This window comes from Carassius gibelio, chromosome A2, assembly GCF_023724105.1.
Source record: "Carassius gibelio isolate Cgi1373 ecotype wild population from Czech Republic chromosome A2, carGib1.2-hapl.c, whole genome shotgun sequence".
Classification (NCBI taxonomy): Eukaryota; Metazoa; Chordata; class Actinopteri; order Cypriniformes; family Cyprinidae; genus Carassius; species Carassius gibelio.
The window spans coordinates 21621395-21647297 of record NC_068372.1 but is presented as its reverse complement, the minus strand read 5'-3'; the positions used below and the strand labels follow the sequence as shown (position 1 = coordinate 21647297).

At 39.7% G+C, this 25903-nt stretch overlaps 1 protein-coding gene across 3 annotated transcripts in view; it reads right to left on the bottom strand.

Moving 5' to 3' along the window:
- LOC128030986 (ras GTPase-activating protein nGAP) overlaps positions 1-25903 on the bottom strand; it is a 99976-nt gene that overhangs the window by 60233 nt on the left and 13840 nt on the right. The window contains exon 1 of one of the 3 annotated variants that reach the window (XM_052619129.1): positions 11900-12724. The exons of 1 other annotated variant lie outside the window; for it this stretch is intronic. In XM_052619129.1, coding sequence (XP_052475089.1) covers positions 11900-12434 — 535 coding nt within the window. In that variant the 5' untranslated portion in view covers positions 12435-12724. Of the gene's footprint in view, positions 1-11899; positions 12725-25903 lie in introns of those variants that run through there. One more of the 3 variants, XM_052619120.1, reaches the window with a different exon arrangement.

Below are 25903 nucleotides of genomic sequence, written 5' to 3'. Positions count from 1 at the left end.
TTGCTAAATTTTGAATTAATTAATCAAAAATAGATCATTGCACTTACATCAAATCACAGTATGGACTATAATATCTTTAAATATTAAGCCGGAACAGTCTATTTAAATATGAATCATGCATGTTCTGCGTGTCTCTGTTAATGAATGAAGCAGAAGCGTGACTTCCTTTATCACACACACTAAGCGCGTGTGATGCTCGTGGTGATTTCAGCGTCTGCGGTCTCACTAAATAAGAACGTGAACACATGAACAACATCTCCAGAACAGCTCTGACAGTCACTTCATGAGCATTAGACCGTTTTATTTGAGTAAAACTAGCGTCACATCACATACACAGAAATGCAAAGGTACCTCAAACTGTCAAAATAAAAGTCCGGTTTAGTTTAAAGACAAGTATTTGCCAGGTATGTATTACTATTGTTCAGCAGAATGTACATAGCCTACTACTAAAAAAAATAAATAATAATAATCAAACATTATTTTTTTAAAGGTTTAAATCACACATTTCTTCCATGTTTTATTTTTAATAGTAAATCCCCTGTTTACCAAAAAGTTATGTTTGCTCGATTTTCAATAATTAAAAGATCAATTAAATTAATGTTTTATGTGTTTAATGTGCATCTCAAAAAATGCTTTTGTAAGGACGAAAGAACCTGAGATACTTTGATGTCCTGAGAAACAGACAATACAAACATACACAGGCATCTTCAAGACACCCCACAGAGTGGAGGAGCAGGAGACCTCCTTCCCTTCTGGCCATTTGTTTCATTTTAAATCCCTTCACCCATTCTTCCTTCTACTCAGTCTGCTCAAAATGATTACATGAAAATGTCAATGCAAGTGAACTAACACTCATGTCTAGTATCATTGGAAATGTCTCAGTGCAACTGGTACAATGGTCTCACTCTCACAAAAGTAGATTAGAAGATAATACAGATCTGAAGAGTCAAGAGATATCTTGATTACTGTAATGGGAGTGTCCTTTCCTAGGGTTCTCCATGTAAATTACCCCCTGTTCCCATTGAGTTGTAAAACCACCCAGGCTTGGGACCTGAGGTAATGCAAATTCCAATTGTTAGTTTCTGTCTTCATCTCGGGGGATGTTTGTCTTGGTCTGAGGTATTTAAAGGATTGCAGCAAAAGGATCAGGGCGATTTCTGTAGCCAGAAAGCCCGTAGTGTGTTGTGTGTCTCTTCACTTCATACTATGTATTTTCTAAGGTCAGGTATGCATATTTTACTTTTAGATTCATCTTTGAGAATTTGATGTTTTGTATTGATATGATTTGATGTGTTTCAATTGGATATGTAATTGGCAAAATACATATCTACCTGACTGTAAATAAATTGTTACATTTTGATTCTATTCTGTCTTACTCTGTAATTATTGACTAGTAGATTACGTTGTATCCTTGTTAGCAACATGAGCACCCGAATGAATGAGTTAATATAAAAATAGAGTTAACTAGAATAATCAAATGTCAGAAGAATATTAATTAAAAAGGCATACAACCAATTTGCATTTCAACCTAAATTCGAGGTCATAAGAAAATGGAGTCAGATTAAATAATAAAATGGAGTCAGATTTGAGCTTAACCTAAAATGAATAACTCTATGCGCTGAAAGACAGAACACGCAGGAAACCTTCATCCAGCACCGGATACCTTCCTTGGGCCGAGTGTCTGGACCTTACAAAGTGGTGACCCCGACGTGATCTCCCTAATTATGCGAGTGACGTCTTTCCAGTGCTAATTTCAAATTGATTCTCTCTGAAGATATAAGGTTTGAGCTTCTTCCCTGTCTACAACTGCTGTGGTAAGTTCATTCATTTTTCTTATTAGAAGTGTTGAGGGAAAGCTTTTTGCATTTCACATACAGACACATTTTTAGAACGGGTCGACATACCCATTGTTAGACCGGAGACCGTAGAAATCCGGTGGGGGGAGAATTAACCGGGAAACATGGCTTTTCAGGGACAATACAGTGACAGTGTAGATCAGGAGATCATGGAAATTCAGGCATTACAAATAAAAGACACACTTCTTAGTTTAAACGATAAAGGATTCAATCTTAAATGGAAAAACAACGAAATTGTAGCTTGGTTTTTGGCCGAGGGCAAAAAATTGACGTCTAAAGCAAAATATAAAAAAATCCCGACTGCCATCGTCTATCTTCTTCGCAAAAATGACCTAGAGTCAATAGCTGAAAACGAACGCGCGATAACAAGCATAAAAGAAATTGAAAAGGCGCGCTCTGAAGAATTGCAAAAGTTAAGAGCACAGGTCGAGGCATTTACTTTCGAAAGACAAGGTTGGGCAAGACAGAGTGAAATGATGTCTAGAAAAATTGAAGAACTCCAAAACAAACTCCAAAACGGCAACAATTACATATCAGCTCTTGAAGACTGCTGTGATAATGCAGGCTTCCCAGTGGCTGCAGTTAAGCAAGCGGCACTGCATGAAACCTTTGATTATGATAGAAACAGCGATAGTGACGATGATGATGTTGCCGCATTAGATTCTCAGAGAAACCGAGATCCCGTTCAGAGACACGGAGAACAAAATCAGCGAAGTCCAATTAAAACCAGAGCAAAATCCAGCGAAAAACCCTCCAAATCAGTTAAAATTGCTGTACTCAAAACCATAACAAATACAAACGATGAAATAACCACGATTAGCCGCCCATTAACATGCGAAGAGTGTACAACACACAAACAGATCGTGGGAATGATGCCCAGAAGAGGGCCATTCCAACCCTATTGGGAAACACTGATGCTACAAGCCACAGTGTATAAATTGGAAACTAGAGATGTATGGCAAATCGCACTCTTAACCATTCCTGAAGAACTCCGATCTAAATTAACCCCTCGAATGAAATCTGGAGACATAATCAAGCAAAACAATAACGAAACTGATGAAAGTATCTTTGAACGATTAAAACAGGCATTGCTAGATATAAGGGGTCCAACAAGCGCAGATTGGAGCAGGATACTACAAATTAAGCAGGAAAGCAATGAACCGTTTGAAACATTCGCCGAACGTCTGTGGACGACATACAAAGAATATTCCGGTCTAGAAAATGCAAGCCGTGATCACGAACCATTGTTACAACTCATAAAGAACAATGCTGGCACTCCAGTCCAAAATGCTTTGTTAAACGGAGCAGATTCAGCCGAAAACACATTCAGAGCGATTGTAGATTGGGGTTCAAGGATAGAAAACAGATGGAAATCAAAGCCCCAAACCATTGCATCTGCACAGTGGATGACAGAAGGGAATTATTCTAAAAGCAATGGGGCTGAAAAGCATGTCCACTTCTTGGAGGAGGTGACTTGCTGTGATGAATCTAGAACTTTTAGTTCAGAGGAAGCCTGTGCCACTGCTCAAGATAGTGTGCCGATTTCAGTTCTTAAGGAGATGCAGCACCATAATAGCGCAGAGTCGTGGACCAGTGCGCAAGGTGTAAAAAAAGCATTAGAGATTCATAAAAATCCTCAAACTTCAGGAGAACACAGCAAACAAACCTGTGGCAAAGATAGCAGGTTTTGTTCTTCCTGTCAGAAAATAGGCCATACAGAGGAAAAATGCTGGTCACTGGGAAGGGGTAGACCTCCACCTTATTTTCAGAAACGTAGGATATCACTTTCTAAAGGAAAAGATCAGGGGTTGACATGTAACAAGTCTATCTCTGGTAACACTCTTAGTGAGTTGACTGCATTGTTAATGCAAGGCCTTCAGCTACTGACTTCACTTACTAGTGGGTTAGCAGTTTAATAGCAATGAGTTTAATATGGAAACATCCAAATTTCAATAATCCTGCTTGCATTTTCAAATTTATAATTGTGCTGAACATTGTGAGCATAGAAAACACATTATAGTTGTTTGTGCTACTAAATGTACACATAGCTTAGTTTAGCTTATTCTTTAAAAAACACATGACTGCTTTACTGTAAGTGTGTAAACACTTAGGTTTAAGGTTGTAGATGCTACATGCATTCTAGACCATGTGTCTTGTGTAAAATTGGAATAACTTTAATACTGGAATTGCATCGCAATTTCAAGTTGCATGTGTGTCTGTGTTGAATTTGTTTGTCTCCTGAGTGGTACACTCTGCTATTTTCTGTATAGCTGCAGTTAAACCATGTAGAGGAGCATAGAATAGCCATGTGGCCACAGTGTGATTTCATAAATGTCTCAATGAAAATGCTCTCCTCACATGTGAGAACTTAAACCATGTGGCAGATTGATTTGCTTCACAGTGCCAAAAGGGAGGAAGTGTGATTTCATTTCAATAGTGTGGCACAAGCGATAGCAAACCAATTCATTGTTCACTGAGGAGCACCAACTAAAAATTTGATCTGATCACAGAGAATGGCTAACATTATTTGGAAATGGAAACTCTGATTTTGCAACTAATCTTGTAATAATAAAAACATTTTATGGAAGTATTTTGAGCCAGATCTCACCTCACACTTGCTCTTAGAGGCTATTACCTGTTACAGCAACAGGACCAAATTTACATAACAATTGTAAAACTTCCTTTCCTTTGTTTGGAGCATGACAGCATTTACACAAAGCCACAGTCGTATACAGCCACAAAACACCATTTGATCTTTTAATCTTTTAAATTGACTTTAAAAATAATGAGAGGGGGGTGTAAAATACAAGAAGTTTTTATGTGCCACAGAGATCTGCATGTGTGAACAACACCATAAAACAACAATTGTCAAACCGACAACACAGAAACAAGTGAACACATTTCTGCCCACAGATCTGACTGTAATGAGAGCAACAGCAACTAAAGCCATGGACATTGGTCCATTGGAATTCATGACGACATGGGTGATAAAAACACCAATTAATCTAGAAAATGTCCCCAGTAGAACTGGGGTCTCTAATGCTCATGACACAGTAGACTGTGAGGGCTCTACTGCAAGAGCAGCATCAGGTGTTACACACTCAGACTGCACTGAAACAGGAGCAGTAATTCAGATCTGACCAACCGAACTCCGTTTGTGACATCTGGATTAAAACTGCAGTACATGAGGATGAATGTAGTTAAAATAATTCCACATGCCAGAACACTAAACTGATGAAAAGTTCAAAATTAACTGTGGTTATCTTTGTATCTGTTTCTGTCTCAGGTTGACCACTGCAATTCTTTGGAGGACAGATACCAGGAGGGTGTCTTATCCCCTCTGCACCAAGCCAGGACAACAGAATTGTTACATAACCTGAAATGCGGGAGATGAATGTGAAGACACTTGAAGGGGCCATTCACACCTCACAGGAGAACATCACCACACAAATATCTACATGGCCTCCCGGATTAGAACCGGAACTAAATTTTTGCAACACAGATTGCTATAGATAAGACTCCATTCATCTCCCAGACATGACCATAGAACACACATCTCACCCATTGCATCATCACCTCACCTAGACTATCCAGTCTGTACACTACAATCAGTAGACAATGATGGCTTAGATCACAAACGTGGTACTCCACTAAAGATCTATTGTCCATCATCACACTGACAGAACCAGATAGCCTCACACACACAGGACAATAGAATTAATTACATTCCCAAAAGATATAAAATATCTACTATCTGCAACTGTCTAAAAAACTAGTGGAACAACACTGTAACACATTTGTACGACAAGTCACAGATCGATGGTGCAAATTTTTTAACACAGAGGCAGACAAGCCTTTACAATTTAAAATTTTGAATCTTTCAGATTGTTATTGGGGTGGTTGACAAGCCAGAGGGCCCCTGGTTTCCCAACACATCACTAATGACAATAAACATTATTAAAATGATCAAATATGAAGTGCCTGCACTTCATCTCTATCAATCAATTATAAAATTAAACATTTTACCTAACCATCAACTGTGACTTAGCCTTTATATCTTTACATCAGATACCCATTCTCTCACACACACACACACACACACACACACACACACACACACACACACACACACACACGCACACGCACACACACACACACAAACACACACACCTGTTACAAGGAATTTAGGATTTACATTGTAGAAAAATGTTTTAATCATGTTCTAAGTCACTTCTTAAAAACCTTAGATCATCTTAAGTGGCTTGCAATAGAAGATTCCTGAATTAACAGTGTGATTATTGTATATACCTTCATAATTATGATTGAATGTTCCTATTGTCATTATATGACTTGTTTATTGATTGCATACCTCTAAATTTATGCTCAAGTTACTGACCTCTTGCTGCATTTCCTTTGAGTCATTCATACCAAAATTTATGTTTACATGGGACCATTTTTAACATCAGATGTACCCCTTGCACTGGCTGACATGAATTCATCAGGTTTCTTTTTTGTTTTATTGCTCTTATGTTAATTTATGACCTTTTTATCTTACTCCATGGGTGATGACATTAAGCTGATCCGAATTCAGTCATTGAATGGCCACTAAGATGCTTTTCAGGTGTCCCACACAAATCGGTGTGTAAGCAAGGAGGACACCTTCATCTACTGAAGCTCACCGCTGGAGGAGAGAGGATTCACGAAGATGGGTCAGACTACCGTCTTAGAGAAGGTGCCATAAGGAGCAGAGGTTTCTCCACAAAGGAAGGACACGTTAACTGAACAAGTCGTAAAGGCTCAGATTGACCCACTGAACTGTGCTCACATGCTGAGCTCAACCACAGGTAGAAACCCTGGAGATATTCATCCACCTGCCAAACTCAAGCGACACACACATGCTGAGACAGACTGTTCTGCAGATGAATACAGCCCTCAGAAGGTTTCTAAAGCTGCTTACATCACAAAGACAATTTTGAGATAACATCTCGAAGATAAACAATCATCTAACGGTGACCCCATTGGATTCATCTGAATGTGACCCATTGGGGGTCAAACGGAGGAACTGTAAGGACGAAAGAACCTGAGATACTTTGATGTCCTGAGAAACAGACAATACAAACATACACAGGCATCTTCAAGACACCCCACAGAGTGGAGGAGCAGGAGACCTCCTTCCCTTCTGGCCATTTGTTTCATTTTAAATCCCTTCACCCATTCTTCCTTCTACTCAGTCTGCTCAAAATGATTACATGAAAATGTCAATGCAAGTGAACTAACACTCATGTCTAGTATCATTGGAAATGTCTCAGTGCAACTGGTACAATGGTCTCACTCTCACAAAAGTAGATTAGAAGATAATACAGATCTGAAGAGTCAAGAGATATCTTGATTACTGTAATGGGAGTGTCCTTTCCTAGGGTTCTCCATGTAAATTACCCCCTGTTCCCATTGAGTTGTAAAACCACCCAGGCTTGGGACCTGAGGTAATGCAAATTCCAATTGTTAGTTTCTGTCTTCATCTCGGGGGATGTTTGTCTTGGTCTGAGGTATTTAAAGGATTGCAGCAAAAGGATCAGGGCGATTTCTGTAGCCAGAAAGCCCGTAGTGTGTTGTGTGTCTCTTCACTTCATACTATGTATTTTCTAAGGTCAGGTATGCATATTTTACTTTTAGATTCATCTTTGAGAATTTGATGTTTTGTATTGATATGATTTGATGTGTTTCAATTGGATATGTAATTGGCAAAATACATATCTACCTGACTGTAAATAAATTGTTACATTTTGATTCTATTCTGTCTTACTCTGTAATTATTGACTAGTAGATTACGTTGTATCCTTGTTAGCAACATGAGCACCCGAATGAATGAGTTAATATAAAAATAGAGTTAACTAGAATAATCAAATGTCAGAAGAATATTAATTAAAAAGGCATACAACCAATTTGCATTTCAACCTAAATTCGAGGTCATAAGAAAATGGAGTCAGATTAAATAATAAAATGGAGTCAGATTTGAGCTTAACCTAAAATGAATAACTCTATGCGCTGAAAGACAGAACACGCAGGAAACCTTCATCCAGCACCGGATACCTTCCTTGGGCCGAGTGTCTGGACCTTACACTTTATTTAAAACCCCAACTGAATTGCACTTAAATGCAATACATCTGTCAACTTTATTGTCATTGCACAAAGTACAAGTACAGACAGACAAACAATGGGTAATAATTAAATGTTTATTTTTGATGTATGCATTGCATTCTATGCATTTAAAAATTTAAAATATTAAATAAATTTTTCTAAAAAAGGAAACTTAGTTCATTTTAAGAGACCCATGAGTCTTATTTTCTCTTGCTTAATTAATATTGCACTTTAATTAAGCAAAAACATATTTTATCCGATTACTCGATTAATCGATGGAATTTTTGGTAGAATACTCGATTACTAAAATATTCGATAGCTATAGCCCTACTCAGAACATACAAGGCCAGACACACCACCACAGAGAAATATAAACATTTTAGGACTTAGACACTGCTCAGTGTCAGCCTTTAAAAGCAGGGATGCATGAAACATCGGCAGATTCCAAAAATTACGTACATGTAATTAGAATAAGTTACATTTTAAAATACTCATAATCAGACAGTTACTTTTTTATTGATTGGTATGTGATACATATTATTCACATAAAAGCAATATTTTATTTAGAATTCACTGTTACTCCCTAATTCCATTTTTCAATATAAATCTTCCTTTCTAAAATAGCCTTCCTCTTATATGCAGTCAGAAAGTCTTCACACAAATAACAGTCACTAGTCAGGTGGCAACACAGCATTTGACACCTGGATTTACAAAAATCATTTTAGGTTTAAGAAGTGTTCTTCATACTTGGCATTACATCCATCCTTTGCTATAAATCCTCTTGTTATCAGAGTTGAAACAGCTGATAAAAATCATCACAATAAATGTGTAAATAAGTACAGTACAATAATCACAATAATAATTTATCAGTTGTTTGGACTTGTTTTGATGCCACCCAATTACAGCAATGGATACATTATGTAGCTAATGCTAAATGTATCCAAATTTGTTCAAGAAGCAAACTCATTTACATCTTGGCTGACCTGAGAGTGAATAGATTTTCAGCAAATGTTCATTTTTGGGTGAAATATTTCATAAATGTCAATCTTTTAATACGTTACATTTAAAACGTGATAGAAAAATACTTTAGAAAGATACTTTACACTGACCACTCACCTTAAATTTACTTTATTAAAATTTACCAAAAATGTAAGCATATGATTAGATATGATTAGAAATCTAAGCCATACGAGAGTCAAACTCACCTAAAAACAGCTGCTGTTAAATGGATTCACCTTCTCTTTAAATGAGCATTAATTTTGTTTAGAAATATAAAAGGTGCACTTTAGGGTAATTTCCCTAAAGTAAAATTGCACAAAATGCTTGTGAACAGAAGAAATGACTTGGATTTGTGCCATCGCAGTGACAGGAGAGTGCTTCGTGTCATTCATTATTCACAACATCAGCATCACAAGCCTTTTAATATTGTGCCACTCTAGCCAAGCAGCTCCGAGACGACACACCATCGTCCCTTTGCCCTTTAATCTGCATGCTCAAACATCTTCCTTTTAAAAAAAGCTGGAGATACTATGCCCTCAAAACATGCCCTCCGTCCAGCTGAGCCCCTCTAAACACATGCATACTGTAAAGAGGTTAGTTACAGCCACTGGCAGGACACTAGACCCAATAAACTGAATGTAATAACGTTTGCATTCATTTGTATTGGAATCACTTGCATGATTGTGTAATTCAGTCAATGTTTAATTTGACATTTATGAGGACTGACTCTGCAATTATTGCAATGTTTTAAAAAAACAAAAAAACAGTGGGGAGGCAAATCAATTTCACTTCTTTAAATTTCTGTGCAATTAGCACATTTGTCCCAGCTACGTGATTTTTTACTCGTCAAACATTATTGTCGCATGAGGAGGTCATGCATTTCTCACAGTCCGACACCTGACCATGTTAAATAATTCACAATGCTTGTATTCCTTTCCTCCATTGTTACAGATGGGACCGTGCAATATACAGGGCACCGAGCGGATGCTCTTTTGTTGAAGTCACAAGTACTACAATCCTCCCCTGAGAGACATAGTTTCATATTTAAATAGGCTGCCGTCAGCATGCCTGAAACATTTGCATGTATTTCCTTATATCCCCCACTCTGCATAAACTCACCTCCTGCATGTGTGCTCCAAACCTAAATCCATATGGTTTTAACAACATTTAATTTGACAAAAGTAAATACATATGCATTAAGAAAGCTTAACAACAACAACAAATATCGTCATCATCAAGGCCATTATTAGTAGTAGTATGATTCTGGCATTGTTCAGGAGACTTGTTCAGGAGAAAAAAAAAAAAAGGTGACAAATATATATTGCCAGTCTCTGTTTATTTTCAAGCCAATTGATTCTTCACTGGCAACATTTCCTTTCTAATGGATTAAATGTCTTTACTGTTCCTGCTCACTCTTGCTGTTAAGCAGGAATGGCAAAGGTTTTTGTGCCAACTCTTGAGGGAATATCTGCAGGACAGAACAAAGTTATCTCTGGCATGACACTGGGACTGCAAATTCAGCAGCGCCCCATTTTCAGCTGCAGGTCTAAGGCTCACTGTTCTCCCCACCCACTGTGTTTCTGTCAGGCTGGGGCATTCCTGGAGCAACCAGCCCATGACGAGATGACCTAAATGAGGAAACTGTGCTTACTAATGTGTCGGAAAGATCTAAATAGTACTTTTTACATTCTGATTTAACACAGAAATCAGCTATATTGAAGGTACAGTTCTGCCTTTCTCTCCTTTAAAAAATCCATTCCACGGGGTGCTTTCTCATGACTTCTGTACACCACCTTTGCCCCAGCTTTTCAAAGGGTAATAAGGCTAAAAGGTGACGAGCCCACGGTCTTTGTACCCTGCCAGGAACATGTATTAGCATACAAAAAGAGGTGAGTTAGCTGCCTGCTACATTTCTAAAGGAATGGAGGAAAAAAGTTGGACTTAGGAGGGGGTCAAAACCCTGCTGTCACCCCAAGGTTTGTTGACACAACCTCCAAGCTAACCCAGGGATCACAGTGTTGAACCCAGAGGAGCCGAAAGCAATAATTGCTTTATTAAAGCAAGTGAGAAGCTGCAAGCCCAAAGGGAACACTTTTTCTCAGTTTACCGCTCTATCAAATATATGCATATGCCTTTCCATGCTAGCTAATTAGCATTTTTGAAAATGGTCATGGGAAGTGTTCAGTGTCAGGTTGGAAAGGGGGAAGTGAATCTAAAAGAGGAAAAGGTGTTTACTCGGATAGTGAGACACAGTGTTCAATGAATTTCCATTTTACCTGCAAATGCTAATGGAGTCAATGGAGAGGTTGGAAATAACAATACTTGCAGTTTGTTCTTTTTCAAGGTGCACTCACTAATTTTTCTCCTAATCAAAAAAAAATGCTTTATGATATATATTATATTATTATAGTACATGGGATGGCAGGTCAATCTGACAAAGTCAGTGCTTAACCTACCCAACAACTGAACCAAATTTTAAACAAATTAGTGTGGAGGCGGCCCATAAAGGGATAACCAAAATTCTATCATTTACTCACCCTAAGGCACTTTTACACAGGTGCTCTGTGCCTTCTCAAAATTCATTGTAAAGCAGCAATGCTGCATCAAAACCAGACTAAATGAAGCCTGCTCAGACCCACATCAGCACCTAGGAATCAAATTAAACAGTTGTAACTGCATTTAAGACAAATCTCTGAGCAGCATTAAACTACCTGTCTAAAGAAGCACTTTTCAGAAAAACGTCTGTGCCACAGTTCAGTCTAAATTTAGCCCTACCTCTCATGTCACTCCAAACTTCTATGACTTACTTTCTTCTAAGGAACATAAAAGGAGACATTTTTGTTATCCATCCACTTCAGATAGCCTAAACCATCAAATGAGAGAGCACCATAAATCAAGCTTCCTACCGTCTTCTGAAAGATCTCCAACAGCCAGCTCAGGAGAGGTATTTAAAATTTGGCCAATTCGTCTTGACATGGACAGCAGAATCCCTGAAAACGTTTGAGAGCTCAGTCCCCGTCTAAGCGGTGGAGTCTCGTTACGCATTTCACTCCCCGGTTCAGACGTAGATCTTAAAAAAGGGGCTGAGCTACGAGATAACCAGTCCCTCTGAAGATTAGCATGCTCCAGGAGGACACCGCGGCTGGTGACCCTCTGAGGGTCCGGGAGACTGTGGACCCTGGAGATAGGAGGATTGGAAGGATGTGCACTGCTGCTGCTCCTGGACCATGTCAAGCTCTGTGTGTGCATGTTCCATCCAGCCAGGTTCCTTCTGTCATGCGTGTCCAATGGCTCCTCGGGAACTGAAACTGAACGGTGCTTTAGCCAAGGCCTGCTGAGGAGACGCCAGGGACGAGTGCTCTCCCTGCCAGACGAACAGCGTGATGGATTCCTGTTTGACCCTGTTTGCTCCTCCGGTGCGGCCTTCCATGGTAAACTCATGGTTGATGAGGGGAGAAAAGCTAAAAAGCTTAACAATATCCAGAAGCAGGAAGCCAAAAATCAAATTTAGTCCGTTTAAAATGCAACCAATTGCATCAAAGTCTCATCTCGATGAGCTAGGCTCAATCTAACAGAGTTATCCATACATAATATTCTAAATTTGATGCCTGACATAGCGGATACCACCATCCCTGAGATCTCCGTGTAGAAACATGCCGAGCAAATGTCTCTCAGTGAGCGAGCAAGACATCCACTGGTGAGCCGCCACTTCCTGGTTGCTGCTTGGCTTTCTGGGAGGAAATAAGTGTCAGATATATGTGTGCGTAGAAACACTTTGCCTCACTATCCAATCAGAGCATGTGCTGCCCATTTAGTGGCCCCACTCTGTGGTTAGCACAACACAGACCGTTTCATGAAAGTAAAATCAGAAGAAGAAAAAAAATGCCCTGACTTCAGAGAATCTGGTACGTCAGTGTCAAGTGCAGGAAATGTACCTCATTCGGCTTCTGTAGAGCTCCAAGTATAAATTCATGTTAGTGATAAAAATAAGCACTTTAAAAATAATAGCAAATGTAAAATGCGAAAAAAATAGAAATGTTCCATTGAATTAGAGAGAAACTGAAGTGTAACCTCAAGGGATTTCCCTGCAAAATGTTATGCAATAGAGGGGAAAAACAGAACAAATATGGAAGTTTCATATTCTGGATAACAAAACAGTTACCGGTAGTTCTGACTGGTATAATATTAGAAGTGATATGGAGTATAACAGCATAGAGATTTTTATCACTGCTCTCAATCTAAATAAACCTGCTGTTGTCTGTATCATTACAGTTTATTTATACAGTGAAAACTATTCGGTGTTATTTTACAGCTGAATAGATTATTCAGTTTCTGTAGTAATTCTGTACTGAAATAGGCCTATTACTGTTAGACCTATACCTAAAAAACTTAAAGTACTGTTAATTTAATTTGTAACTTGTTATGGTTTTTGTTTGTGCTATTGCTCATTTAATTGTTGTCTTTTTAGTTTTGTAGGACAGAGGTTTAAGCACCAGGACGAATGGGACGTGGTCAATGGGAAACAGTCCTGACACCACAGCTCAACAATCTTGTATATGTTCATGATGAATCACAGCCGTGATATATGAAGATCAAAACTATTGTACAAAAGGAGACACGGTTACAATGGATGTCAGTTTGATCTTGATTACAAGAATTGTTTGATAATCATATCCTTTTTTAACATTTGCGGTCAATAGCATGTCGGTGCAACATCAGTAAACCCACATCTGTGCAAAAGCCAAATGAACTCAAGAGCAACCAATGAACCAATGAGAAAGTTAAAGAAGAAAATTCCTTTCGAGTCAGATCCTTTCAATGCTGATCACCAAAATGGTTTTCAAAGCGACAAGGTTTTTAAAGTGAATCAGAAACATTATCATGTTTTCATTCTCATACATTTAAATAAGAAAGCCACTGTAAAAACTGTATGTCCTTTGGTGACGTTAAAAAGAAACATGCAGTGGGTCAGCAGGACTCTGTCATATGACAGATTTTGAGTTTGGGCAGTACATTTCGCTGGAAGTCGCTTTGGATAAAAGCTTCCGATAAATGTATATGTTAAGAAACTGAGCCCACTTGGCTATATATATATATATATATATATATATATATATATATATATATATATCTCCTAGAGGGCTCAGTTTATATATATATATATATATATATATATATATATATATATATATATATATATATATATATATATATATATAACACCGAACACAGCGCGCAAGTAACCAACTAATCTGTTAAGCTTTTACGAGTCTTGTGTTTGGATGCTTTAATGGTTTAAATCGACAAGCGGTAAGGCTTAAAAACACATGAATCAACTGAGGCAAAAAGGCGGAAAATTTTGTTGAACTCTACACAGTTTACTTCTACGTCATTGCTATGAACTTCGACTCACTCAGGGTCTTGTACATATTTTTAAACTAGGCTAGATGAATATATAGCCTAGTATATATTTTTAAACTAGGCTAGATGAAGTTAAAACATTGAGACACAGATATTAAGCATAAAATAGAAACTCATTATATATTGAGGTGGTGTTGAAAAATTGGATGAAAAATTTACAAGCAAGTCAAATTGCGTTTGTTACCTTTTACTACATTTCAAGGGCCTTGATTTTAGTAAATTCTTTTTACTACCTTTTACTACAGCGCGGACACCCTGAAATAACACAGCTGCAACTTTCAGTTGCAATTTTAACAATGTGTTATTAAATACCGGAATACCTAAGATTAATGAATTTTCTGAAGAATTTTTCATTGGCAGTTTATGTTAACTAATGAATTAATTAATGTTAACTAATGAAGCCTTAATGTAAAGAGTGAATGAACAATAAAGAATCAAAACACTAAATCACATATTATATCATATTAAAACAATATCTAAAGCATGTTGTTGTCCAGATTAAAATGTAAAAAAAAGTTTGAAAAGAAATAGCCTATTAAGTCTAAATATTTAAGTGTTTGGTGCTGTGATGAACACCATAGCAAATCCACAAATCTGAATTGCTAATTAAATATGTTTTAGAAATTAGCAGCTGCTTTAGGTATGGGGTTTTCAGGGTAACGGCTGCATTTTCTAAAGCTGAGTGCCATCTGCTGTCAGAGAGTGAAGGTGCTTTCATTCAGCACGTCTCACATGTATAGTTTAAAGTTTGGACACAACAGATAAAGTAACGTTCACACTACATCCGACATCCATGAGCTTCTATTATTATGGTATGTTTTGAAATTGGTGAAGCAATTTCCTGCCTTTTGACGCTCTGCGACAGTCCAGTATGGACAGCAGCAATTAGCACCCTGTTACAGCCATCAAACAGGCTCTGTGCCTGGAGGCAGCGCATGAAAGCAATCATTAAAGACCAGTATCCCTCTCCACCACTACCAGCGTGAGATTCAGATAAACCTCATTATCAATGCCACAATCTGATCTGAAAAAGAGCAAAGGTCATGTTTCCTTTCAGTGTTTCTGTAATTATTCTACAAAGCACATAAGGTTCGCCATGTAGGCCATTATGACTGCTTAAAAGAAGTGCTAATGCAGGGCTACTAACATTTGTTGAGATTACTCAAAGCTTGTTGTCCTCTCCTCTCTCTCTTTAAAATCTGTGATAAGCCATCACCTTAAAAAAAATATTCAAAAAAGAATTCAAAATTCCCCCAACCTCTGCAGCAAAGGAGGACACATTGTCTACACACCACAGAAAGTAATGACACAAGGCGCCCTTCTACACCTACCTCCACTTTGGAGTGATTTTTAGCTCTACTATTTAGTGCAGGATGAAACCAGGAGGGACAGGGCATGCACACACACCTCTCTCCAAAAAAAGCATGATCTAAGAGGTAATTTTAGTTACTACTACAAAAAAAAAAAAAAACTGCATGAAAAAGCACTTTACAATAATAATGAAATCCATGATGCTTCAAACTGTTGCATAATTACATTGTGAATATCCGATGGAATGCCCAGCCTGAGCTCCTGACAAAATCTCAACAGTATTGTAAACACACAGATGAATTCTATCATGCATATTTTTTCTCTCAGCCAGGACAGACCCCCTAGAAACACTGAAGAGTGTATTTTTAACCCACACATAGGTTAGTGCTCTTGCTTTGGCTCTTAAGTAGGGGAATTCCTGCCTTAACCAGACATCGCTCCAATGTGGAGGCTGAAAACAATTCTTTCCATCTCCTCCGTACAGCAGGCCCACAGGAGGTTAGGCATCTACAACAGCATGAACATTAGGTTGCTTTCAAACAATGTTAAAAGTGAGGAATCTAAGAAATATCTGCTTCGACCTGGAACCCCAAACAAATGAAGCAAATCATAAAAAATGACCCTCATGTGATTACAGAGCAGAGGACATGTAAAAGGCTTAGTTTACCCAATAACAAAACCTGTCATCAATTACTCCTCATCGAGTATCTCCAAACTTGCCTGAATTTCTTCTGTGCGTCAAAATTGAGGTGTTTTTGAAACATCTTAGTGTTTTTGTCTATTGAGAGTGAGGAGTCACGTGCCGATTTGGGTTGATCTGGGAGGGGTCTGAGCCGGTCGGCCCTGATGGCAGGATACGCTATCGGTTGCCAGGGGCAATGCCTTCAGAACTTCACAGAGGCGCGACTAAACATTTCAGAGCGCTTTCATTTTTGCGAATTTATTTTGTCGGCGGAACAGATCGAGACGGATCTACGAATACGCGAAAGAAAAGGAAGTAAAGCAAAGCAAAAACATAAGGCAATAGAAAGGGGACCTTACAGGAACAAGCTCACACCAAGCGCAAAACAGCGGTGTTTGGAGAAGCTCTCAGGCATCCGAAATATCGACCCATACGAGCTCCCTGCAGCAGCACAGAGACCTGAACAATTTACCTCAGTGCACACATATGGACATTGAGAATTATATCGTTTACGATGTAAGTCACTTTGCATTCACGCTGTTAATGGCTTTAATCTAACCCGGACATTTACATCTCGCAATCACACATTTAACTACCCTAGCTAACCCAGAACTGGTTTGTCCACTTTGCAGTCCCCAACAAAAAAAACCTGGTACAGTATGTGTCACTGGGTTAAAATCAAATTATAACTAAACATATACAGCTTTAGCCTACATCAAAACATGTTGGAAACGTTCGTATACATTGAACATCTTGTTACAATCTAGTGTTTACGAAACAGTCGCAGTTAATTACTTTGTCATTTTGGTCAAGAAGCGCATTCTATATGCAATGTAATTACAATACACTAAAACGCATGTGAATAAACTTACTTTGGCCAGTACAACACTGTTTTCATCACCTGCTGTAGATGGAACCAGCCACAGCAGAAAGCCTCGTAACTTTCCAAAGACTTGTGGCTTTTAAACTCCTGCATTGTGTAGTAACTTAAACCAAAAACAATATAATTCCCAATGTCAATATGTGTGCATGGAGGTAAATGGCCCAGGTCTCTGTGCCGCTTGAGAGCTTCTCCAAATACCGCTGTTTTGCGCTTGGTGTAACCTAAAAAAAACTGTATTCCATTGTTCTTATGTTTTCCATATGTATCGTGTGAGGTACTGCAGTAGTTTTTAACGCAGCAGTAAGTTCCAGGTAGTGTTGTCACGGTACCAAAATTTCAGTATTCGGTACCGATACCAGTGAAAATCCACGGTTCTCGGTACCAATTTCGGTACCAAAGCAAAACACAATATGCTAATAAAAAATAAAAAACACACTTTTTATCACTAAAAATAAAACCAATGCCATTCTTTATACTTATTTAAAATTGTGATTAAAGTTTTTTTTTTTACAAGTAATACAATTATGAAAAACAGTTAACAAGTTTCACCCAAATTTTATTTGTCTTTTAATTAATTTAATTAATTAAACACATTCTACGGACACAGCTCTCTACGGACACCTCTGCAATTGAATTGCCATTGGCCATTAAATATTTTAGTTTACTCGCCAGACTGATATATAATTAGAACTTTAGTAATTAGAAGTAAACTTGATAACCATGTTTAAATGCATATTAGTCAATTTAACTGAACATTTTAACTGGAATGGTGGTGGTGCTTTTTTTTTTGTCATTCAGTGATTCTGTAAAAAAAAAAATACTGGTGAGAAAAAAAATACTGATAAGATAATACTGATACGAATTCTAATAAGAAGAACTATAAAAACACACTAAAGATTACTAAGGATTAATTAGCTGCTGGATTCATGAATATTAATCAGGTATTGTGCATTCGCTCAAACTGATTTGCTGAAATCAAAACGAACGATAATAGGTGAGCGCCAGCCAATGAGATTGCGCATTAACTCAACACACTAATGTTAAAGGAAAACCCAGCTATTCTTAAAAGCTGAAGATTTCCATCGATATGCCACTATTTTGACAGGAAAATACAACCAAGGATAGTTTAAATGTAGTGCGTCAAAATTCTCTCTCTCTCTGTCTCTGCGTGTGTGTGAGAGAAAGCGAAAGCGATCTGTGCGCCTTCACACTAGTGGTAAACACAGGTGCGCTGTGCATCCATTGAGATGAACTGAATCACACAGATCACCTGACTGAGAGTGAAACTTTAAAGCGCTCAGTCAGAGAGTGTCCGGCGAGTGAACATATATCTGAGCTAAACTTATACTTATCTTCCAACTCACAAAATGGCGAGTAAAATCTGAGAATTTATTAGCCATTGGCTAATATTAGACATCATTTAGTCGCCAGAAGGAAGATTTAGTCGCATATGCGAGTGATGTACTCGCAATGTAGAGGGTTGCTATGTAGTAAACAAACCCGCACGTCTCTGCCATTCATTAATTCACACAGAGACATGCAGAACATGCGATTTGAGATTCTGTCCGCGTCTTCTGCTTCGCGGTAATCATAGAGCTGTATGCGTCAAGAACCGGGTTTGAACGGGACCTCGGTACTACAGGTACTTAAAGAAACCTGGTACCGTCACATTTTAATTTTTTTAGTAACGACTTGGTACCGAAGTACCGGGTCTTTTGACAACACTACTTCCAGGCATGGTAAAACAGTGCAGAATTGTGAGAACCTCCTCTTAACAACACATGTAAACAATCCTGTTTCGCCGCCGGTATCCTTCCAACAATTTTTTTTGAATGAGATTTGGTTAAATAAGGTCTGTGGTTAACAATCAATTCTTTCATTTTATTCTGACATAAAATGAAAAATACCTTGTAATTTTTTAAAAGCTTTTCCTTGTCATGAAAAGGGCAGTTACTAACAAGTGTCAGGGACATTACCAATGTAAACTCATCTATTCAACTAGTCTGCTTTTACATTCTCAGCCTGTGTTTATAATCATACTCTTGCAAACTATTAGTAAAAGTAAAATATTTTTATTTGAGTTGTTGGAAGCTTAATGGTGGTGACGTTAAAGTCACATGACTGTGGTGTAGTTTCTTTAGATGTATGTTTAGCTTTTTACGCGTGACATTTAAGGTCTCTGCACACGGAGTCCTAAATTTTCTTTTTATTCGAAAGTATTAGAAATCAAAAAAATCTGTCACACACAAAAACCTTACACACAGTCTCTGATGCGTAAACGTTTACTTCAGGATGTCTGTGGCTCAGTTTGATGTTTTGCTAACGATACTAGAGCCACATATTAAAAAGACCCCCAATTTTTGTGAACTCAGCGTGCAACAATTTTTTTCGGTGCTTTGTGCTGCGAGATGAAATGGATGAACTTGGCAATCCGCATGCTGGATTTTGACGTTTGCTTGTACGGTGGCTCTGAACGGTCAAAACACTTAAGATGCTTGCTACAGATAAGAAAAAAAAAAAGATACAAATTTTTAATGACAAATGAATATTTCGAAGGCAGTGTGTAAACATGATTGATAAAACACAAGGACGCATTTATTTTTTAACATGCAGAAATTTCAGATGAAATTTTCAGACTCAGTGCGCAATGACCTTAAGGCGTCAAAATTCACAACTGGTGTTAATTTATTAAGATGATCATGATAAACATAAGATTATTGTTATGTTATTTTCAGTGATAATCCCCCACCCCAAAATAAAAAACAATGGGAAAAAAAATGAACTTCTTGGTTGTCCTGCATAAACCCATCATCACTGCAGCACTTTCGATCTTACGAGGAATAGCCCTTCACATATGAGAGCTAAGAGGACAAATGATGCAGCCCTTTTAGAGCATAACTGCCGTCCTATTGTTTGTGCCTCAAAGGACTCTTTAAGATGGGAAAAGGATGTCAAAAAAAAAAAAGAGCTCGACTTCACCTGCCTCACTGTATGCGTCCAGTCCAGCTGAACCATTTTCTAAAGCCGTTCATTGCAAAGCCCTGATAAGAGTAAAAGACTGAGTGGAAACACAAGACTAAAGGTCTTGTGCAAAATAGATGAGATAGCCCACAAAACTTGGAAAGACATTTCACGGTGATGCACACATGCACAAACAAGACTGACAATGCATTTTAAAAGATGTACACAAATAGATAAATGTTGAAAGCAAAGTGAACGGCAAACAAACACGCCCTGTACACATACCTTCAATGTCTTAATGATGCAGACGTCTATTTATTGATGCGTCACATCAATGGGACTTATCTCAGACTGAGATAGGCATCTGAAATCTTTTATAAAGTAGCCTAACCGCATAGCTTTTTCAGTTGTGGTACTGTTGCTGTACATTAGCATGGTAAGACTCTGGATGCTTCCCACAGCAGACTTCGGTCATTCAGACTCAGAGAAGCCTGCATCGCCTGACCCCATTTAGCCATTCTCGATCAACGAATCAAACGGGGCTACCAGAGTTGCCCAATATCCTTAGGGTCTGCAAACCTGCAAAGTACATGAAAACGCACAAAGGGAAGTCTGATTTTCGTTGGACTTTCGTGCTCTGCTTTCTGTTGGCAGTTCGTACAGCATTGCTAAGCAGTGAAGTGTGATTGTGATTTTTACCAGTCAATTGCAGAGCAAACAGCGCACAACCCAAACCTCTACATCAACAAGACACTCCATAACAACAGTCACGATGAAACACGCAATTTCAAGATTCAAATGTAAGACCTGACCGTCATATCAGACAGAATTTGCTGGCACCCACATTAGAGATAATGTCTGTAATGGCTCACTATTAAAGTGAAGGAACAGTGCTTTTCAGCTGGTTTTGATTTCTGACCCAGATTTAACTCTGAATAAAATTGGCAACCTAAACAAAGGGCCAAAATCAACCAACAAAATAATGAATATTAACTATGAACTGAACTGCCAAAAAATAGGCAAAATTAACATAACATGGGCTGAATAAAAACAAAAATGTTATTTTAATAAGGCTTATACACCAACAAGTAGGCCTAGCCTATAGTACAACTTCTTTCAAAAACAGAAACTTTAAACAACCCCAAACATTTGAATTGTTGAATTGAAAATTACATAAACAATACATATGTTTCACATTCTTTCTTGGAGAAGAAACCAACAAAACAACTTTAGAAAATGACCAGCAGTAGGGCTTGGATAAACGATTATTTTTTAAACGATTAATCTAACGATATTTTTTTTCGATGCATCGATTAATCTAACGATTAATTTTTCATTTTCGATTATCTCCCCATTAATTGACTACTAACAATTTATACATGTTGATTTACATATCTGAATGAAAAAAAAACATGAATTCCTTAACATTGCAATATATGTTTATTGCTCTTAAAATTACAAAATAAAAGACTGACTAAGAATGCATTACTTTGCACTTGTATAGAGATAGCATTCAAGAAAACCTTGAAGCCTTGAAAACACATGAAAACAAGCTTACTGAACACATGCTTACTTTTTAATGAAACAAGCTTACTGAACACATAGGGCCTAGCTTACTGAAAAAAGTTCTTCTTTCAGATAAAAATAACAACAACTTGATTTCTAGCATTCAATAAAAAAGGTCACCCAAAATACTTGTTTAGAGCAATTGAAAGAATACGGTAACCAATGTAAACTTGAGGGTTTAAAGCTAATACAGAGTGCTTTTCCAAAAAAAAAAAAATGTATATATATATATATATATATATTAACAGTGGGAGCCAGCAGCCTGTCATGGAGAAAAAAAAAAAATCTCTGAATGCTCCACGTGAAACTTTGGCGTTCAGCCCTTTATCTATCGTGTCTAATGATTTTGGTTAATATGCACGAGGGAGAGAGAGAGAGAGAGAGAGAGAGAGAGAGAGAGAGAGAGAGAGAGAGAGAGAGAGTGAGAGAGAGAGAGAGAGAGAGAGCGCAAGACAGCGCTCGTGTAGTTTGAAGACTGTGCGCGAGCGCGCGTGAAACTTTGGTGTTTCGCCCTTTTTCTATCGTGATTAATGATTTTGATTATTATGCACAAGGGAGAGAGAAAGCAAGAAGCGCTCGTGTTGTTTGAAGACTGTGAGTGCGCGCGCAGCCGGGGCTCTCTCTCGTACACGCCCTGTACAAATAAGGCTTTGACAGCCGCCAAAAAAAAGATCAATGCAGAAAAACGTCTCCGGTTACTATCGTAACCTCGGTTCCCTGAGAGGCGAGAACGAGACATTACGTCAGCTAAGACGTATATGGGAACTCTTCCCTTCTCCACTTTCACTGAAATCTTATTGGCTAACGCCAGCTGGGGACAGCTGGCCAATTGACGCGAAGCATGCAAATACTGGCGGGTAAGCGTGCAGTATAAAATGCATGGGCGCGAAAATTACGTCAGAATCACGACTGAACGCTAGCACAGCTGAACAAACAGCGACCACGGCGGCTAACGTAATGTCTCGTTCCCGCCTCTCAGGGAACCGAGGTTACGATAGTAACCGGAGACGTTCCCTCTCGAGGCGGTAACTCAACATTACGTCAGCTAAGACGTATATGGGAACTGTATAAAATCCCGCGGTGAGAGCAGTGAAGATAAGCCCTGAACGGAGTCAATCACCCTCACACAAGCAGTACAGTTCTAGCCAATGGCCGTGTCGCTAAGAGTGCTTGCATCTGATAGGCGGAACTAGGCCAATGAGACATCTGCTCCGACCCTAACAAAATATGCATAACTTCAAGCAATATATCGAAATCTGCACTAACCAGGGCAGACACAAAGCAATAAGCACTCAAGCATGAGAGTTAAACAGAGTCGACGGCGTTTGCGGTGACTGCTGCATAAACCATTTAAACCATAACACAGAGTTAGCAGCCATGGTAACTACTGTATAGCTGGTTATAACAGCTTTAATGAATAAAAATTTAACTCACCGAAAAACATGTGACGCTACAGAGGGTACATCCAGCTTGTAAAACCTGGCGATTGTGTTCTGGGAAGACCAGCCAGCAGCAAAACATAAATACTGGACAGACATACCTCTAGACCAGGCCCATCAGGAAGCATTTATAATGTCCTCGCAGAATGAGCTCTGATGTTGAGGGGGTAATCCTTCCCCTGGCATTTGATAGCGTCCACGATCCAGTGAGAAAGTCTCGGTTTAGAAACAGCACGTCCCTTATTACATCCACCAAGCACACGAACAGCTGGTCCGACTGACGAAAGGCGGCCGAGCAATTCATATACATCCGTAAAACCCTAACAGGGTCCTGGCGCTCTGAGCATCAGCGTCACGCGAGGCTGACGGCTCAACAGATAAGGCGGGCAGGGAAACAAAACGGTGTATTGAGTGACTTCGAAACGAAACCCGGTCTCGGCCGTAGAATGACATTACAGTCGCCAGGCCCGAAACCAATGCAATATCGTTCACCAAACACTCACGAAATTCTCCAAGGCACTTCGCTGAGGCGAGAGCAAGAGGCAAGGCAGTCTTCAGGGAAGCTCCTTAACCGCAATCGAAGCTAATGGCTCGAACGGTAATAAGAGATAGAGCCCTCAAAACTAGAGCGAAATCCCACGGCGGCACGGAGGGCGGCCATGAAGTACACAATCGACTTGCTCCCCTGAGAAAACTGAATACCAGAGCGTGCTTACCGATCGTTTACCCGTAACCGGGGAACGAAAGTGGCAATAGCGGTCACATACACCTTCAGCGTGGATGGTTTAAACTCCCGCTATCCAACTGTGCTGTAGAAAGCGCAAAACATCCGACACGGAACAGGTCCCCGGGTCAATATAAATGTTCTCGCACCATTTTGTGAAAACTCACCACTTCTGCGCGTAGCAGCGAATGTTTGATGATGCTCGCGTCTCAGTAAGTGTGTTTAGCACTCGTCAGTGCAGAGAGTCCCGCTCATTAGGGTCCCCGCAGCGGCCACACATGAAGGTTCCACAGCTCGGGGCTGGGGTGCTATATTGTGCCATTCGCCTGAGACAGCAGGTCCTGCTTGAGGGGGATTCGCCATGGGGGAGCCATCAGTAACTCTCTCAGGTCCGCGAACCAGGGCTGATTCGGCCAGTTCGGGGCCACGAGTATAACTGATGCTTTCTCCTCCCTGATTTTGCACAACACAGGCAGAATCTTCACAGGAGGGAATGTGTAAGCCTGGCTTCCGGCCAGCGCGATGTCAGAACATCTCCCAGCAGGGGGAGTGAGATAGCAAACGTGTTCTCGCTCGTGGCAAACAAATCCACTTCCTCCCTCCCAAATCATTAGATCTGATCTTGGGTGAAGCCAACATCTCCTTGAGGAATCCCGTTCCTCAAAAGCATGCTCACTCCACGGTTCAAAGTACCGGGGATGTGCCACGCTCCTATGGAGATTAAGTGTCGGTCCACCCACAACAGGAAACTCGCTGCCTGTTTGAATAGAGCTCTGGAGCGCACGCCGTCCTGGCGATTTATGTACGAGACCACAGACGTGTTGTCGGTTTGAATCAGTACATGTTTCCGCTCCAATCTCGACCGAAAGGCTTGCAGGGATATTAGGACACCGCTTCCATTATTCCAAACGGTTTATGTGTCACCTTCTCTGTGACTCCGACCACAGGCCCAGACGCACTGCTCCCCAGCCTAGATCGCGTTCGCAGAGAAAAGAACTCCTGGGCTGAACATATCCGGGCTGTTCCACGGTCTCAGAGTGCTGACGCAACTGTGAATGACCGTAAGTGCTTGTGGACCGAAGACCACGCCCTAGGCGGAACTCGAGTTACAGCCAAAACTGTAGCGGCCGCAATGTAGCAGACCCAGATGGCACACTGAAGAAGCCGCCGCCATCAGTCCCAGAAGCCTCTGAAATTCCCTCAGTGCAAACGACCTGCCCAGTCAGAAACAGCGCAGAGTCGATGAAATGCTCTAGAGAGAGATGGGCTTGTATCGCCATCGAGTCCAAACATATTCCCAGATATGTTACAGTCCGACTCGTAAAAACACGCTTTTCTGCATATTCACACGCAGTCCCAGCGTATCCAAACGGCGAAGCATTGTTTCCACGTGACTGATAGCACATCTCCTCAGTGGGCTAAAATCAGCCAATCGTCCAGATAATTCAACATGCGCATTCCGCTCGATCTGAGGGGAAATTTCGCTCTATCGCTCTCTCTCGAGCAGACTGAGAACTTCCTGTCGCAGAACAGGACGGTTTTGGGGCAAAGTCAGTGACGGGACCACGCCATTGAAGCGGGGAGGTCTGCGTTTGAATTGGAGAGAATATCCGTCGTGAATTATTCCCAGTATCCACGGTGAAACGCCCGGGATAGCCCTCATACCGTCCATGAGATGACACGGCGGACGCGTTACCTCTACAGCCACTGATGGCTTCTTTTAATTAGGGCCCCGCCCCTGCGAGGCTGGAAGCACTGGCGGGAGGGCGGGCCATGGTGTGACACTCTTGCGCCATCGTGAGGCCATTATAATCATGGACTGTGGCTCTGCGCTGTTTGAGACAGGGTGAGTGACACAACGTTGGGTGCAAGAATTTGTATATATGCTTCTTTAGTACAATTTTTACTCACAAAAACATCATT